Here is a 15,416-nt window from a genome sequence, read left to right as displayed (position 1 = left end):
CCAAGAACCACCGGATTAATTGCTCTGAAAGCACTGTAAGAGAATAAAATCTCGCGAGATCACGAAACTTTATTTTCTACCTGCCCCCCCCCCCCCAATAAATCACAAATGATTTGCGTGGCTGTGTACAAGTGAATTTGAGCCATTAACTTTGTGCATTTCGTTGGTTGTCGATTCAAAAAAATCAATTTGCGCACGTTGTTTTAATGTTTACCCACCACATCCAACATGGCTGACGTGTTGACGTCTCACAGCCACGGAACAAGACGCTCAAAAAGAAGGCAACGTTGTGACCGTGATGTACTTCAAATCTCGCGACACTCGGCCTCGCTCCTTGTCTACCTGCGCCTCAGCTCCCGCCCCCTGTCCAACCTCCCTCCCTCCCCTCTCGTCTTGATTGGCCGCGTTCAAAGTCCAATGTTTGGCCGAGGACGGAGGAAGGAGGGGGGCCTACAATCACCGCCGCTAATTCCAGCCGCTCCTCTGAGGCTTCAATCCCGCTAAAGAGGCTTACCAGCCCGGTGGCAGGAGGGCATTCAACGGCGCGAACGCAAAGTAGGACTCTTGTTTCCGGCTATACGGCTGGAATATTCGAGCAAAACCAACCTGGCTCTTCACCTCTCGTTCCGGTGTCTCGCTTGTTGCGCTCCGCGTTTCCTTTCGCTTTGGTTCAGGGTGATGTCCGGCGTGGGCTCGATGACACCGCTCAGGTCTTAACCACTCGATGAGTGTCAGCGACGGAATGTGTGCGTGATTTCACGGCTTCCCGTCTTTTTTCGTTACTTTGGACATTTTGCTACCTCTACGATGTGTTTTAACACCATCCCTCAAATGAGGCTTGGTTGAGCGTTCTCCCCTCCTTCGAAGTAATTTTCCAGACATATCGAGCCATGGCCAAGAACCAGTCTGAGACGGCGGGCGACGACCTGGGCCAGCTGACCGACGACGAACTCCTTCGCGGTGGGAAGGAGGAACTCCTCCGCTTGCTGCGCCGCGTCGATGGCGAGAAGATGAACCTGATGATCGAGCACGGCAACCTGATGAAGGACATCAACCGGCGGCTCCAGGTGCACCTCCACGAGATCCGCAGCCTGAAGGAGGTCAACCAGAAACTCCAGGACGACAACCAGGAGCTCCGCGAGCTCTGCTGCTTCCTAGACGATGACCGGCAGAAGGGCAAGAAGCTGTCCCGGGAATGGCAGCGCTTTGGTCGCTACACTGCAAGCGCCATGTGGAAGGAGGTTGGCGCCTACATGCTGAAGCTCAAAGAGCTGGAGGCCAACCAGGAGACGGTTCTGCGGGAGAACACCGAGCTCAAGGAGATCATCCTCATGCTGGATGAGGAGAGGAACGGTCCGGGCTCCAGGAGCTCCATAGACAGTCAGTCCAGCCTAAGCAACCTCAACGGGGGCACCGGCATCATCCGGGACGTTGGGGACGGGAGCAGCACCTCCAGCGCTGGAAGCGCCGGGAGTCCGGACCACCACCACCACCACAATCACAACCATAACCACCAGCACAACCACGTGAACAAGACTGTCCCGGAGGCCGCCAAGTTGGGCCAACCCATGCGGAGGTCCATGGACGACATGTCGGTGCCGCACCATCACAGGAGCATCCCCAATGGACTCAATGGTGAGTGGATAAATACACAAATGTTTTCATGTACATGTTTGCCAGGCTTAAAGTGCTTTTAAATCAGCAGTTCTCAAATTAGGTGCTTGGGGTCTGCTAGTTGTTCGTTACATGTCCATGAAATTGTTATCTATCCATTTTCCATACCACTTATTCGTGTCGCTGGAGCATATCCCAGTTATTTTTTTTTTTTTAGGCGTGAACACACACAACTTTTTTGTCTATTTAGTAAACAGCCCTTCTCAAACTGGGGTCCCCGGGGGCTGTTGCCTGGTGGTCCTTAACAATAGATTATTATTATTATTATGTACGATATTTTAGAAAAAAAATAATGGACACCTAAACAAAAATGCAAAAGTTGACTGGTGCTGGTAAGAGAGAGCACATAACTTCTGGCATGAGATCCAATTAATTGTTTTCAAATCATTAAATGGCATCGCCCCACCTTACCTCTCAGAGCTCCTCCGCCCCTATGCACCTGCCTGCTGGCTCAGGTTTACGCACCAGACACTATTAGAGGCACCGAGAATTACGTGGAGGCCCAGAGGGGGATCGAGCCTTTTCCGTTACTGGTCCCTCTCTTTGGAATGACTTCCCACTTGTTAATGTTCATGTTTGCAAGGCTTGAAGCGGCGTTAAAGTAGTGAGTCTCAACTGGGGTCCCCATGGAGGTCCGCAAGTCAACTTGGGGGTCTCAGATATGATGAGCAATAAGTTTTTATGTTGCACGAGTTTTGAAAGTGCAAATTGGGGACGTGTCGCGCCAATAAAAGCAACAGGAGAAATCATTAACACCTATGCTTTGGGATAATTAAGTTTTGATTTGATTGTGATCCTCCATGAGTACCCAATACCCACACCTGATTTCGATACTCGCCCATTCCCAATTTTAAATTACGAGAACATAAAATGTTTCTTCAAGGTCCGTATTATGATAGTCTCCCGTGATTTGCGATTTAAAAAACAAAACACCCACAACCGGTTAATGCGTAGCTAGCATGTGTGCGACGATGGCAGTGCCATATGCTGATCAAAATTGCTTTTAAAGGATTATGGTGGTGGTTGGCGGGAGGCTACTTTGATTAACCCCACCACCAAATCTTGATTGGGGAGATTAAATCGGCATCCCGAAATGGGAATTGTCGGTGAAGGTAGCAACAAATAGGAAAAAAAAAAAAAGCATGCAAGCTTGCACCAGGGAAACCTTAATCCCCATAGACACGCATGCACGCACACACACACATGCACACGCATATTTTTAACGCTGTTTAGCTGTCTTTACGTAACATCGGTATTATATACCCCCCCACCCCCACCCCTAAGCTGCTGTATGGCTCACAGTGCTGTACATCGCTTGAAGTGTGAATTGCTTTGTTTGGATCGGCTGTAATTGCATCTCCAGCCATGTCGCCGATTTTTTAAAAATTTTTCATTCATTTTTATTTTTGCCACTTAGAAGACAACTAAACTCCACCCCAAAAAAAGTCATTGTCAGAGATCAGTTACAATATATGCCTGTGAGTGTTGTTGTGTGCTTCTCCTTTGTTAAAGTAGCAGTTGTTTGAAGGTTGTTACCGTAATGTCGATGCAAATATATATATTATATATTGTAATACATTGCTGCCCAGTGGCTAAGTCGCATACAAACGATGAACCGTGATGTGGTGATGGGGGCGGGGGGAACTCTATGAACTTTAATTCATAACTTATATTGGTAGAGGACAGTGAGAAAGAAAGATACCCCAGCCTCATTGTAGCTTGCTGGGTCGGTGGAGTCATTGGAAGTGTGGGGGGGGGGTTCTTGCCTGGGAAACCTTAAAGGGGGGCTGGGTTGTCTCAAAAGAGGTTTCAGGGAGGAGGTCGGGGGGGAAGGGGGCTGCTGTCCACGTAATTGAATTTCTGTCGAGACCCCGTCCCAACCCTTTCTTTAGGCGTCCAGCTTGTGTGTTTTTATTGCACAGTGTGTGTGTGTGTGTGTGTGTGTGCGTGCGTGCGTGCGTGCTGTGGTTCAGGCATCTGTTGTGAGATGACAAAAAGAGCAGAACTTTGTCGGTTATAACTTCAAATTACAGCCAGTGAGCCCCCCCCCCCCCCCCGATTCTTGACTTGGATTTGGACAGCTTTTGTGTCTTTGTTTTAGTCCAGTCTCAATTGACAACTTAATTACCCTCTCAAATGGATGAATTTGTTATTGATTATTGTTCTGAATGTTTTTCTTGACTGGTTTGAACTTGTTTCTACTGGTTCTTGACTTGGTTTGGAGCATTCAAAACACCCGAGACCGGACAGTAGTTGTTCTTAGTTTTTCGTCTTGGTGGAGTCACGGTTAACCCGCCTGATACACAAGCCAGGTTGAAATGAGTCCCTAATCAAGTGACTGGGGAATCGCCCGTTTTTCAAACAGACTTCCTGAGCAGCCAGCAAGTGACGTATGAGGTGCCTCCCACCCTTGGGAGAATTCTCTGCCTCCTTGATTTCCACTTTGCTTCTCTCCTTCGCCCTCGGGGAGAGACGTGACCTAAAAGCTCTCAATGAAACCGTAGAAGCAGCTCTCCCGGTCGGCCACCAACGTGGCCGCTTTTGCGGCGCTGGTAACCAATTAGTCCTTCATGTTTCTGGGTCGTTGCGGTCGGGGAGACTTCGGAGCATTTTGCCGGCGTTTGTTCATATCTGCTGTGAGTTCGCCGTCAATTTAACAACAAAGGGGACCGGAGACCTAAGACCCGTCACACATGTTCTACCAGCCGGAAGCAGCATGTTGCTTCCAAACTTTATGAACAGGTCGACAGGTTGCTGAAGGGCTAATGACACAATCGCTTTGGTTTCCTCGTGAATGCGCTTTCAGTTCATTGTGCGTCTAAATGTTGTCTAGCCGGAATTGGATGTTTGTGTCGCTCATATCCTGCGCCCGGTCTCGTAACCTGTCGTTGACAAAGCGAGAGCGCGGGGGACAGATAGGGTTTCGCTTGAGGACTCTCTGGCTTGCGTCGAACCGGCGGCCCACCGTGGCTAGCTGATAATGTGGATTAAAAAAAAAACAAGAGTACACACACACACACTCGTTCACACGCGCACACACAAAAAGCCCTGCGGGGGAAACTCTCAGCTGTGTACTGTCAATGAAAAGCTAGCCCGTCAGGATGTCCCACATTCCTGCACCAACAAAAGAGGGCGGCGTGTCATCCTGGTGGCGCGGCAGACTCCACAGAAACAGGAAAGTGGAAAAACCAAAGGAAAAAATGGATTTGAGTCGCGTTTCCGTGCATATTCGCTATTTGCATTTTTGCCTATACAGTGGTACCTCTACTTAAGCAATAAATTGGTTCTGGAAGAAATTTATCGAGAAAATGTTCTAAGTAGAGGCGCGTTTTCCATGTAAATGCCCTAATCCGTTCCAAATTCAGACATGAATGTTTTCTAAAGCATAAAAAGGCATCAAAAATATGTAACAAATACATGTTACGATTAGATGATTGCACAATAAATAAGAGTTGTGCATAATGTAAAAAATAAAGAATAAAAATGGTCATTTAACTTTTAACTGCGTCCTCATCGTTTTTTGCCCTCTTTAGTTCATGTTCTCTCTCAAAAGTGCTTTTTGCCTGGACGTTTGCTTTTGTCGGCTTTTAACAACCCTTCAAAAATGTCCAAGGCAAACATCGGCCAAGTGAGCGACCGCCCGACTGGTGAACACTTTTTCTGGGTGATTCACATTTACGTAAAACTATCGGAACGCCTCCTGGGCGAATGACATGGACGCTGCATCAACACCTTTCTATCTATCGTCACACATACGGTAGAGGTCCGTCTTAGCCAATGAGATGCCAGGATGATGCTCGCGAATAGCCAGTGGCAGAGCAGCTAGAAGTATTTTGCGTTCAGGAAACTCTGAGCTGCGAATAGCAGGCCATACTGTATTTTTATCTTTGCTATCTTGAAATTTCTTTCGTAACAAGAGGCAATATTTTCCTGTTGAGGCGTTTCGTAACTTGAACATTTCGTATGAAGAGACGTTCGTAAGTATAGGTACCACTGTATGTATATAATAAATAAAATAGAGACCCTCTTAGCCACAATGTCGCACCATCACTCCCTTGTATTTACTTGCCACCAGTTCCTTTTCAGACGGTGCTTTAATGGGATAGGACATTTAGTTTCTGAAAGCCCGGAAAAACCCCTAACCCATGAATTTGTGAATTGTAAACTGCGAATCATGAGGGCGGGGATTACTCTCTCCCCAATCTTTTCCCTCCCAGTCTGCATTCATCTGTCTGGATTCCCGTCAACCTGCTGTCTGAGCCGCCTCATTCCCCCCCAAAAAAACTCAGCGTCAGCCGGCAGAATGCGGCGGGAGATTTGGCTCCGCCGTTTGATGTTATTCCAGGACTTCTATCGGGAAAATGCGTTCCGCAATCCCGCATGCTTTGTCTGGTGTGTCGGGATACGTCAAAAATTTCCCACTCTGCTTCAAATCAATTCCTGTGGCCTTGTTGCGGGCGGCTGGAGGGCCCGCTCAGTCGCCAGGGCAACGGCAATGATCATTGGGGCGAGGGGACGAGAGGCCCGGCTGGCCTCGGAATCACTGAAGCGGGAGTAAGGCTCGGCCGGGGGAGTTGGGCTGGTGGGGTGGGAGTGTCGACCCGCACGGAATGATGCCAGGCTCACTTAGGTCAGCTCTTTGTTTTGATGAAACCGCTAAAAACAAACACGAGGGGGTTCGGTCATTTTCACCAGTCGTCTGATGCGGAACTTTTCTCCTCATTAGTTGGTGACTGTAAATAAAGCCTTGTCACTTCTTTTATGTGGACAATAGATCGCTCTTTTGACATGTTCCAAGATAAGACTTCCCGGGAAGCATTCACGAAGCTTTCTCTTCGGAGAATGTTTTCACACTGACAGCATTTGACTACTTTTCGGGGCGGGGTTTATAGATGACTTTGGCTGTGTGTAACCAGAGATTAGGTCACAAATCCCTAATAGGCCGAATGGTAGCAACCAGTTGGTTGCCTTGGCGAGACCCTTAACCGCTATTCGCCAGGGCATATGCCGACTCTCGCCCAAGGTCACTTGCGATAGACTCCAGGTACCTGCTACGCTAATGTAATGAACAAGCAGTATAGAAAATTGATGCATACACTATTTCCTGACCGTGGACTTGTCCGGTTGACTCAAATGGTTGAGTATTGCCTGCCTTGTATTTGTCCTTGACTGCTCTTATCGCAAGGTGCTCCGTTGCCCTCCAGCACGTATTGATTTATGTGGCCCATTTCTAAAAAAAAAAAAAAATCTGATTAAGATGCAAACCTGACATGTGGGATCAGGTTGGGAACGCTAAGCAGCTGCTGTGACATTAAGAGCAAAGAGGGGGGAAAAAAATACACCTGGGGGTACACTATCAGCACTTCAGTTCTGTCTATGCAACAGATCCCGCGACCTTGGACGGTCCCAAGCTGCTAAAAGTCAGCAACTCGGCGACAGGGCAATTCCTCATCAGCAATCCGGGAGTCATTTGACATTCGTCTGGATTTTCTGCCTGTCAGCTCTTGGACTTTGTCACTTCGGAGTCAGCAAATGTCTTCAGCTTGCTTACCTGTCTACTAGTTAAGTGGTCCCCAACTTTTTTTGTTGTTGTTGCGGGTGTCTGTGCAGCCTGGTTCCCAAATGGACCCTCCGATTAGTACCACGGCTAGGAACCGCTGCACTAGTTGGAAAAGTGTGTGTGTTGTTCAGGTAAAGTAACTTCACAATGGGAACGGGCACTTGATGTAACCGGCGGCAAGCGACTCGGTGATGGATGTGATGCGTTTGTAGGCTCGTCTGAAGCATCTGGATCGAATTGTTGACAAGAAAGGTTTCTGGAACGGTTTCAGGTAACCTCGCCGCACTCCTCCTGAGGCTAATTTCCTCCTTCGGGCCAAGTGCCAAAGACTGGACTGAGTTAGCCAAGGAAACATTGTTTCTGTTTTGCTTTGGGCGTGCCAGCGAAGAGAGCGAGAGAGAGGTGCGCCTTTAGAAACAATCGCTCAGGACGCTCATCCTCGAAGTTCAATAAACTCCAGCATCTTGTTGGCTACCTGGCCTCAATAAACTGGCAAATTTTCCGGCTTTCGAGGTATAAAAGGGCCGAACGATAGATTAGGGGTTTGATCGACTAGTCGACTATTTGACTGTACTGTATATGTTTCCAAGAAGCTGCGTCGACCGCGTTCAAAATACCCCGACACTTCTTTCCCCGAAACAATTGTTGCTGTTGGACAAGTACTCTATAGGTGCAGTATTGAATGAGTATACATATTTACTTAGAGGTTGTGGGAAGCCGCATTGGCTTAACTGCGTTAGCAAAGGAAATAAGTCTCAGTTTTGCTGTGGGGAAGAAGACGATTTAAAAATACCAAATGAGAAGCAATTTCTCCGGAAAATAAGGTGCTTTGAGTGTCGCTCACTTGTTGAATGTGAGCTGATTGTGGGGATATGAGTGGAGGTATTTTCCCATGCAGTGGGGGTCTGCGGGGTGGGGGTTTTACCAGTGACCTCCCTGTCTTCCTACCCCCACCGTGCCCTACATTAAGCCAAGCAATGGACCATCTGCCGCGAGGCCTATTGTCCTGACTGTTTCCAGTCTTCCTCTTGTTTGGAGGCCTCTGTGGCGTGCCTAAATTGGGCTAATCTCGGCATTTTGGTTGAACCAAAGAAAGAGGACTTTTGTACCGGGTCACCCCCATGAGACACATGGAAAATTATTTTTAGAAGTCGATCTGTCCCAAAAGTTAGCATCTTGATCGTCGTCTTTTCCCACATGCTCGTAGGGCAGCTCGGGACAGGACAGTCGTTTTGGCCGCAATCCGTCGGCCGATGAAATTCCATCCCCAAAACGTATTAAGACCTCGCCACTTAACCGAGCCCCAGATTACGCGCGGGGGAGGGCGGAAGTCGATCAGAGTTGTTATTTGGAATCCGACGTCAATGCGACAATCGTAAAGCGCTTAGTTGAAAACGCAGCTAAAGACGAGGTTGGCTCAATCGATGCCTGGCACAGGAGCGTTTGATCTTCTCAGCTGTTTGCATTTATTTCCGCATTCACGCCACAGAGCTGACCACCGGCCATGACAGTGCGATTATCTGCAACTCTGGAGATGTTCCTGGGTCTTCCTCCGATCCTCTTTGACGAGTTGGCTGTGGGTTGGGCAGATGTTCAGATCATGTCTGTTTACTCTCAGGCCGCTTTAAGCCAGAATCCTTCTGTTTGCCGGAAAGTGGACTGGAAATTGCGAGTGAGGTCAGTTGATGGCTCTTGAAAATTGAAACGCTGTGCTTTGGCAACCCACGAAAATATAATTACAAATATTTGCAGGGATCCACGGGTTCTGTGAGAGTTCCATTCCTGCGAAGTCGGTGCGATGGTAAGTCAATATATATATGTAATAAATGTGATTTCCTTATTTGGGAATACACAAAGGAATAAATAACAAACACTTCTGAGACAGTCCAGTCTCCTACATTTTACTGACATCTTATCGTTCTGTTCGAGCTACGCTCAAGGAAATGCCAAAATAAATTCTGCAGGGGGGCTATAGAATTTATTTTGAGATTTCTGCGATTTTCTGTTTTGATGCATGATTTTCAATTTTCGTAGTTTCATTGAAGTAATCGTTAATTTACGTTTTTCTGAGGCGGTCATGAACGCCTCTCGAGTCGAACGAAAGGAACGTAGCTCCATCTAGTGTATGGATTGTAGATTGCGTCTTATAATCCAGTGCGTCCAATGTATGAAAAAATTTACAAAATAGTCCATTCATTGAAGTTGCGCCTCACAATCCAGTGCGCCTTTTAGTGTGGAAAATACTAAAAAACTTTAAAACTCACCTCAAAACTCACTTGTATTCTTTGGCATTTGACTTAGCATGACTCTGATTTGATCTTAGCTTTACTGTTTGGTGCCTTCTACCATCTTTGTTCGTGATTTATTGCTTTATTGTTGTATATATGTTAGTTGCTCCATGTACAGCACTTTGTATGCAGCGATGGCTGTTTGAAAGTGCTCTATAAATACAGTTGAGTTGAGTTGCGGCGTCACGATTACGGTAAATATGTGCATGAAAAACTCTTTCGGGCTATAAATGTTAAAACAATGAGCCGAAAAACGAAATGTGTCGTGGATCGTCGATTTACGAACGCCACAGGTTTATGAGCGAAATCTTTGAAGAAAAATGACCTCGTTCATGCATGTTTTTCGGTTTTTGAACAGTTTTGGAATGGATGCGCGGGAGGCTCAGCTGTGTGTGTTTTTTTTTTTTTCTCGCGCCGAGTAAACATCATTGGCCCCGTGCGTCACACATTGCAAGTATCTGTTTATTTGCTCTAAATTCGCTCTCAGTATGGATCGAAAGAAAGTGAAAACTGTTGAAAAAAAGAAGGAATAATAGTTAAATATTAGGGTTTAGTTTAGTTTGCCAAAATCTACCATTTGGTACTACTCTAAAAATATTAAGAATGAGCTGTTTTCGCTTGTAAAAACAAGTTCAGGGTTGAAACAAGGTCCCCTCTGTATATCGTGATCAAATTTAACACCCGACAATGTGTCCATGAATGTTTTCAACGGAGACTATCTCAAAGCGATTCGATTCGACTGGCGCATGAACTCCACACGCCAACGCTTGGCACGATCCGAATCTCAGCCCGTTTCTTTTGATGACTCCTCGGCAAATGTACGCGACGCCTTGGCGGTATTTGATCTGGATCTGAAATTAATTAACGGAGCAAAATGTCAAGCCAAGAGGGGTGTTTTTTTTTTTTTTTTTAAATTGTACAGTGCGATCCTCGCCGTCTTTGCATGGCTCGCCGACAAAAGGGAATCAAAGCGGGGATGTGGTCGCTCTTCAACGTGCCATAGAGCTTGTGTGTGTGTTTTTTTTGTTTTTTTTCCCTCCCCTTCCCAGTGTGAGGGCTTCAACGTTAAAAGGATTTCAAGAGTGCGATTGGTATCTCTGCCCAGAGTGCACTCACTTAAACCCCTTAAGGAGATAGAACAGCGTTAAAGGGCACATTGATAAAAGTGCCCTTGTCGGGGGCGGGGGGTTCCGGTCTCCTCGGAGAGGTGATGGGAAGATCCAAAGGCGCTACAAAGCAAGAAGCCCCCCTCCCCCTTCCCAAACCCCGTCTTTTTTTTTTTTTGCTTGTTGCTAGGATACGGTGCCCGTCTATTCAGTATTATGGGGTGCACTTCATTGGCCCCTGTCTTCCCAGGCGATATTGTGAAGAGTCTATTTGGCAACATTATGAAACCGAGGGTGTCCAAAACTGGCCCGTGGGCCATTTGTCGAGACTTAGGCTAAAATTGAACACAAAGCTATCAAAATAAATAAATTTTTTTCATGTTGAAAGGTTGTTTGCGACACCCCTGACAACTACTACCACGACTCCCAAAAATTATTTTACTCTTATACCATGAACTGCCGCAGGTTTGCCAGTCAGGATTCATAAATTTGCCTATTTGTGGACTTGTGTCGACGTAAGAGGAATAATCTAGACAGGCCAAAGCACAGGTGTCAAAGTCAAGGCCCGGGGCCCAGATCTGGCCCGCCACATCATTTTATGTGGCCCGCGAAAGAAAACATGCGTGTCAACTTGCATGATCCTTGCGAAAATCTGTACTGAAATGTGAAATTCTCATGTGTAATCAATGTCGTTGAGATTTTGCAATAATTTTGTTACCCTGTTTACGACAAACAACAAAACCAATAGCTGTTTTTAAGACACGTCACAAGGAAGCAGTGACAGCTCCGATGAAGGCTGAAGTGACAGCCGAAACTCTCAGCCAGGTAAGAGTTGAAGAGAAACTTCACCAAAAAAGAAACTTTAAACCTAATTTAACAAATAGTAGACTTGAGTGATTTCAAAACTAGTCATCCATCAATTGGTTATGTACAAGTAATGCGAAGATGTGATTTATTCGGTTTCACTGTCTTAACGGCCCGCCGAGGGAAAACGTAACTCCAAAGTGGCCCGCGACAGAAATGAGTTTGACACCCCTGGGCTAAAGCCTTGTCTAATTGGAGGGGGGGGGTGCTTTGCTGCTGTCTTGTGACATTTACAGAAAGTGGCAAATATTTTGCCGTGCGCGTCAATTATTAATATTCGCAGGGCAACATGAGCTTTTTTTTTTTTTTAAGATATGCCAAGACATTTTCTTCACAATGCTCTGGTTTAAAGATTTTGTGAACGTGAAGATGTGCCTTGGCTGTTCCTCATATTAGGGCGGATAAGTTCTAGTTGGATACGGGGCCGCCGACTGCCCCAAAATCCTGAAAATGACTTGCCTTATTATCATCAGTAACAAAAAGCAGCTTTTAAATAATGACGTTTAAAACAAAAAAAAAAGTGACTTGATGGTATTTGTTTTAGCACGTATAATGAATAAAAATTGAAGAACGTAATTGTTTAATATTTCTGTCCTCCACAACGGGGAGAGTTTGGACACCCTCGTACTAAACGGATTTTGAAGCCGCCATGTGCTAACGCTTAGCGGCTCTCCCAGGCCCGTAGAGATGACAAACGTTTAAATGTGGACTTAAACGCTAGCCGGCTGGAAACTTCTGGAGTTGCATCACAAAGAAAAAAAAAAAAATCCACCAAGTTCAGTGACGGACAACACCCCCCCCTTCCCCAACCCGCTTCGGTTATATTCAACACAGATGTGGCAAATAATGGAAAAGCTGACTGAGACAGGTTTTTGCCAAACCCGCATCAGCGTTCTATCGTGTACCAGTGTAGAAGAAATGCATACAGAATGATGTAGAAGTGGCAGGGGCAGGGGGGGGCGGGTCGAATTCTGGCACTTCTGTGGCTTTGACATTTGTTTTACTTCCAAGCTTGATCACAGAACAAATTAAATCCACAAATCACAGTACTAGCATAATTCAGTATCGTTGTTAGCGGGGCTGTGCATAAATCGCTGATGACTCGAACTGAGATGTGAATTGGCCCGAAAAAAAAAAAAAAATTAATGCCCAATCAGCATTTTCAGATTAGAGTGAGAATGAATCAAAGCATATTGTCGCATGTTCTAGTGTCATAGAAATGTTTTTTTAAAGTTATTGTAATGAGGGGTTTGGTGACAAGAAAATGCATACAACATCCTTCTTATTTATGAAATATGAGAATTTTAAAATTTGGTCCAGATTTTAGCAAGCATCATAGAAGTTGACCTGATTTACTCCTGCGGGCCACTTGAAATGATGTAGCGGGCCAGATGTGGCCCGCGGGCCTTGAGTTGGACACCCGTGATCAAGTCAGTGTATCAACATCTTTGTCTGTAGTTCGCTGTTGGCCTCTGACGCTGTACCTAACACGAAGAAAGTTTGCAAACCTGAACGTTGGTTAGTTTAGTTTAGCGCTACCTAGCTGGTACGACAGAATACGGATAGATTTAAAACTTTTCCAAATCCGGACAAAAAAACCCCACCCTGAGTTATTATGCCGTTGGCCAGGGTACTGCGACAGATCCTGGAAGTTTAAGTTGAAACGGAGGACCTTTCCATAGGTTGTTGTGGTTGCGTTAGCGTGTGACCATTCTAATCTGTTTTCAAAAAAAGTCTTGGTAAATCGCTTTGGACAACATACGGTGGAGATAAAACACTACATAAGTGCACTCAGTTTAACATTTATTAGGATTAAAATTGATTTTTCATTTTTTTGGGACGAAGACCCATCCGAGAGGATTCTGCGCTCGCTGTTTCAACGGTAAATGAAAAGCAAACACAGATTTTAGGTGCGCGTCTGAGCTCGAGTTGCCCGTCTCCTGCACGGAGCTTCGTTTCATCTTGGTTTTAAGTTTTTGGATTTTCTTTGTCCTCAATGCCTCAAAACACACAAAAGCAATTTCGGAAAATAGCAGTGCACCTGCAGAAGGCTAAAAAAAAAAAAAAGCAAACTGCAGAGGCTTCATACTCCCCCTCTCCCCCTCTGCACCCCACTTCCTGTTTTCATAAGAAGTAAATATTTCAATAGAACCATGCGTTTTATCTCAGGCCTTTCCTGTATTTTTTTTAACATCATTGCCTCTGCGAGGCGCGTATGCATTTTTTATCAGGCAGCGGCGCTCACGCACGTCGTACCAGCGATCGTCATGTCAAGCCCAAAATAGAAAGCCGACGAATGACTTCACGGGGACCGACAGTGTCGAGTCGTGCAGTGATTGCGCAATAGGACAAACGGGTCACATTCCAGTCCGATTCTTTTTTTTTTTTTTTTTTTTTTTTTTCTCTTTTTCTTTAAACAGACGCCACGCCTGATCCGAGGCCCCGGCGTTTTCTCGTCGGCGGACTGATTTACAGCGTGTAGTTGAGTTATAAGCCGCCACTCCTAGCCAAGTCATTATCGCAAGGCCTCGCTTGTTTTCAATGTTCTGGTCGGAACCTTTTAAATTATCCCGGAAGCAAGTTGACAGGCAATCTTGAGGAAAGCGAACACAACGCCTTGTCGTTTTATGGCATTGTAAAAAAAAAAAGCCGTTGTTAGGCAAGTCACTTGCTGTTGGTTCAGTGAACTGTGTCGCTGCTTTATTCAATACATTTTTGTTGCAGCTCCAAAAAAAGGAGAGCTGTGGTGTGTGTGTTTTTTTTAAACGCACACTTTATTCATGGTTTTCACAGTCTCAACAAATACAGGTACGTTTTTGTCCATCTCTTCTTCCGTTCGACTCAAGAGGCGTTCATGACCGCGTCCGAAAAACGTAAATTAACGATTCCTTCAATGAAACTACAAAAATTTAAAATAATGCATCAAAACAGAAAATCAAGCGAGGAAATCACAAAATAAATTCTGTAGCCCCCCCTACAGAATTTATTTTGTGAGTTCCTCATTTTTGAATACACAACAAAGGAATAAAACACTCTGAGACAGTGCAGTCTCCTACATTTTACTGACATCTGATCGTTCTGTTGGAGCTACGCTCAAGGAAATGCCAAAATAAATTCTATAGGGGGGCTATAGAATTTATTTTGAGATTTCCTCGCTTGATTTTCTGTTTTGATGCATTGTTTTCAATTTTCGTAGTTTCATTGAAGTAATCGTTAATTTACTTTTTTCGGAGGTCGTCATGAACTCCTCGAGTCGAACGGAAAGAGCATAGCTCCATCTAGTGGATGCATTGTAGATTGCGTCTTATAATCCGGTGCGTCCAATATATGAAATAAATTACAAAATAGTCCATTCATTGAAGGTGCACCTCATAATCCAGTGCGCATTTTAGTGCGGAAAATACGGTAAGCAGTAACTTAAACAACAGTTGAATATTTATATTCTTGACTTCTTAATATGGTTTCAGTCATAATGGCCCTCCAAGGGACACGGTAACTAAAACCTGGCGCGTGACAAAAATGGGTTTGACACCCCAGGTCTACATGCACCTTTTTGATTGGCTCGTCACCAGTCCAGAGTCCCCCCCCCCCCATCACGCAATGTAAGCTAGTATAGCCATATTGCATGACACACAAGCAATATAGAAACAAACAAAACGTGCGCACGACCCGATGGGGAGAACACGCAAACTCCGCCCTGAATCTCAGCCAGTGGGAAGCTAGGCAAACTAGCATATGTTCCCCCCCCTCCTCCCCCGTGCTAATCTGCAGCTTTTATCGTAAGACGATTAGAGGATTGATAACCCTGCATTAAATGAAAAAAATACAAATAATAATGTATTGCCTGGAGCCGGTACTGGTCCATTTAGCCATCTTTAATCTTCTACTTTATTCTAAACAAGCATGAATTCATGTCAAAGGTCA

General features: G+C 45.5%; 1 protein-coding gene across 1 annotated transcript in view; it reads left to right on the top strand.

The window, feature by feature from the left end:
• Nucleotides 1-148: 148 nt before the first annotated feature.
• Nucleotides 149-15,416, top strand: part of LOC109509614 (coiled-coil domain-containing protein 85C-B-like) — a 32,381-nt gene continuing 17,113 nt past the window's right edge. The window contains exon 1 of the mRNA XM_019859447.1: nt 149-1,635. Coding sequence (XP_019715006.1) covers nt 891-1,635 — 745 coding nt within the window. The 5' untranslated portion in view covers nt 149-890. The remainder of the gene's footprint in view (nt 1,636-15,416) is intronic.

Source organism: Hippocampus comes, unplaced genomic scaffold, assembly GCF_001891065.2.
Source record: "Hippocampus comes isolate QL1 unplaced genomic scaffold, H_comes_QL1_v1.1 scaffold164, whole genome shotgun sequence".
NCBI classification, from domain to species: Eukaryota; Metazoa; Chordata; class Actinopteri; order Syngnathiformes; family Syngnathidae; genus Hippocampus; species Hippocampus comes.
This window is presented reverse-complemented; position numbering and strand designations above follow the sequence as displayed.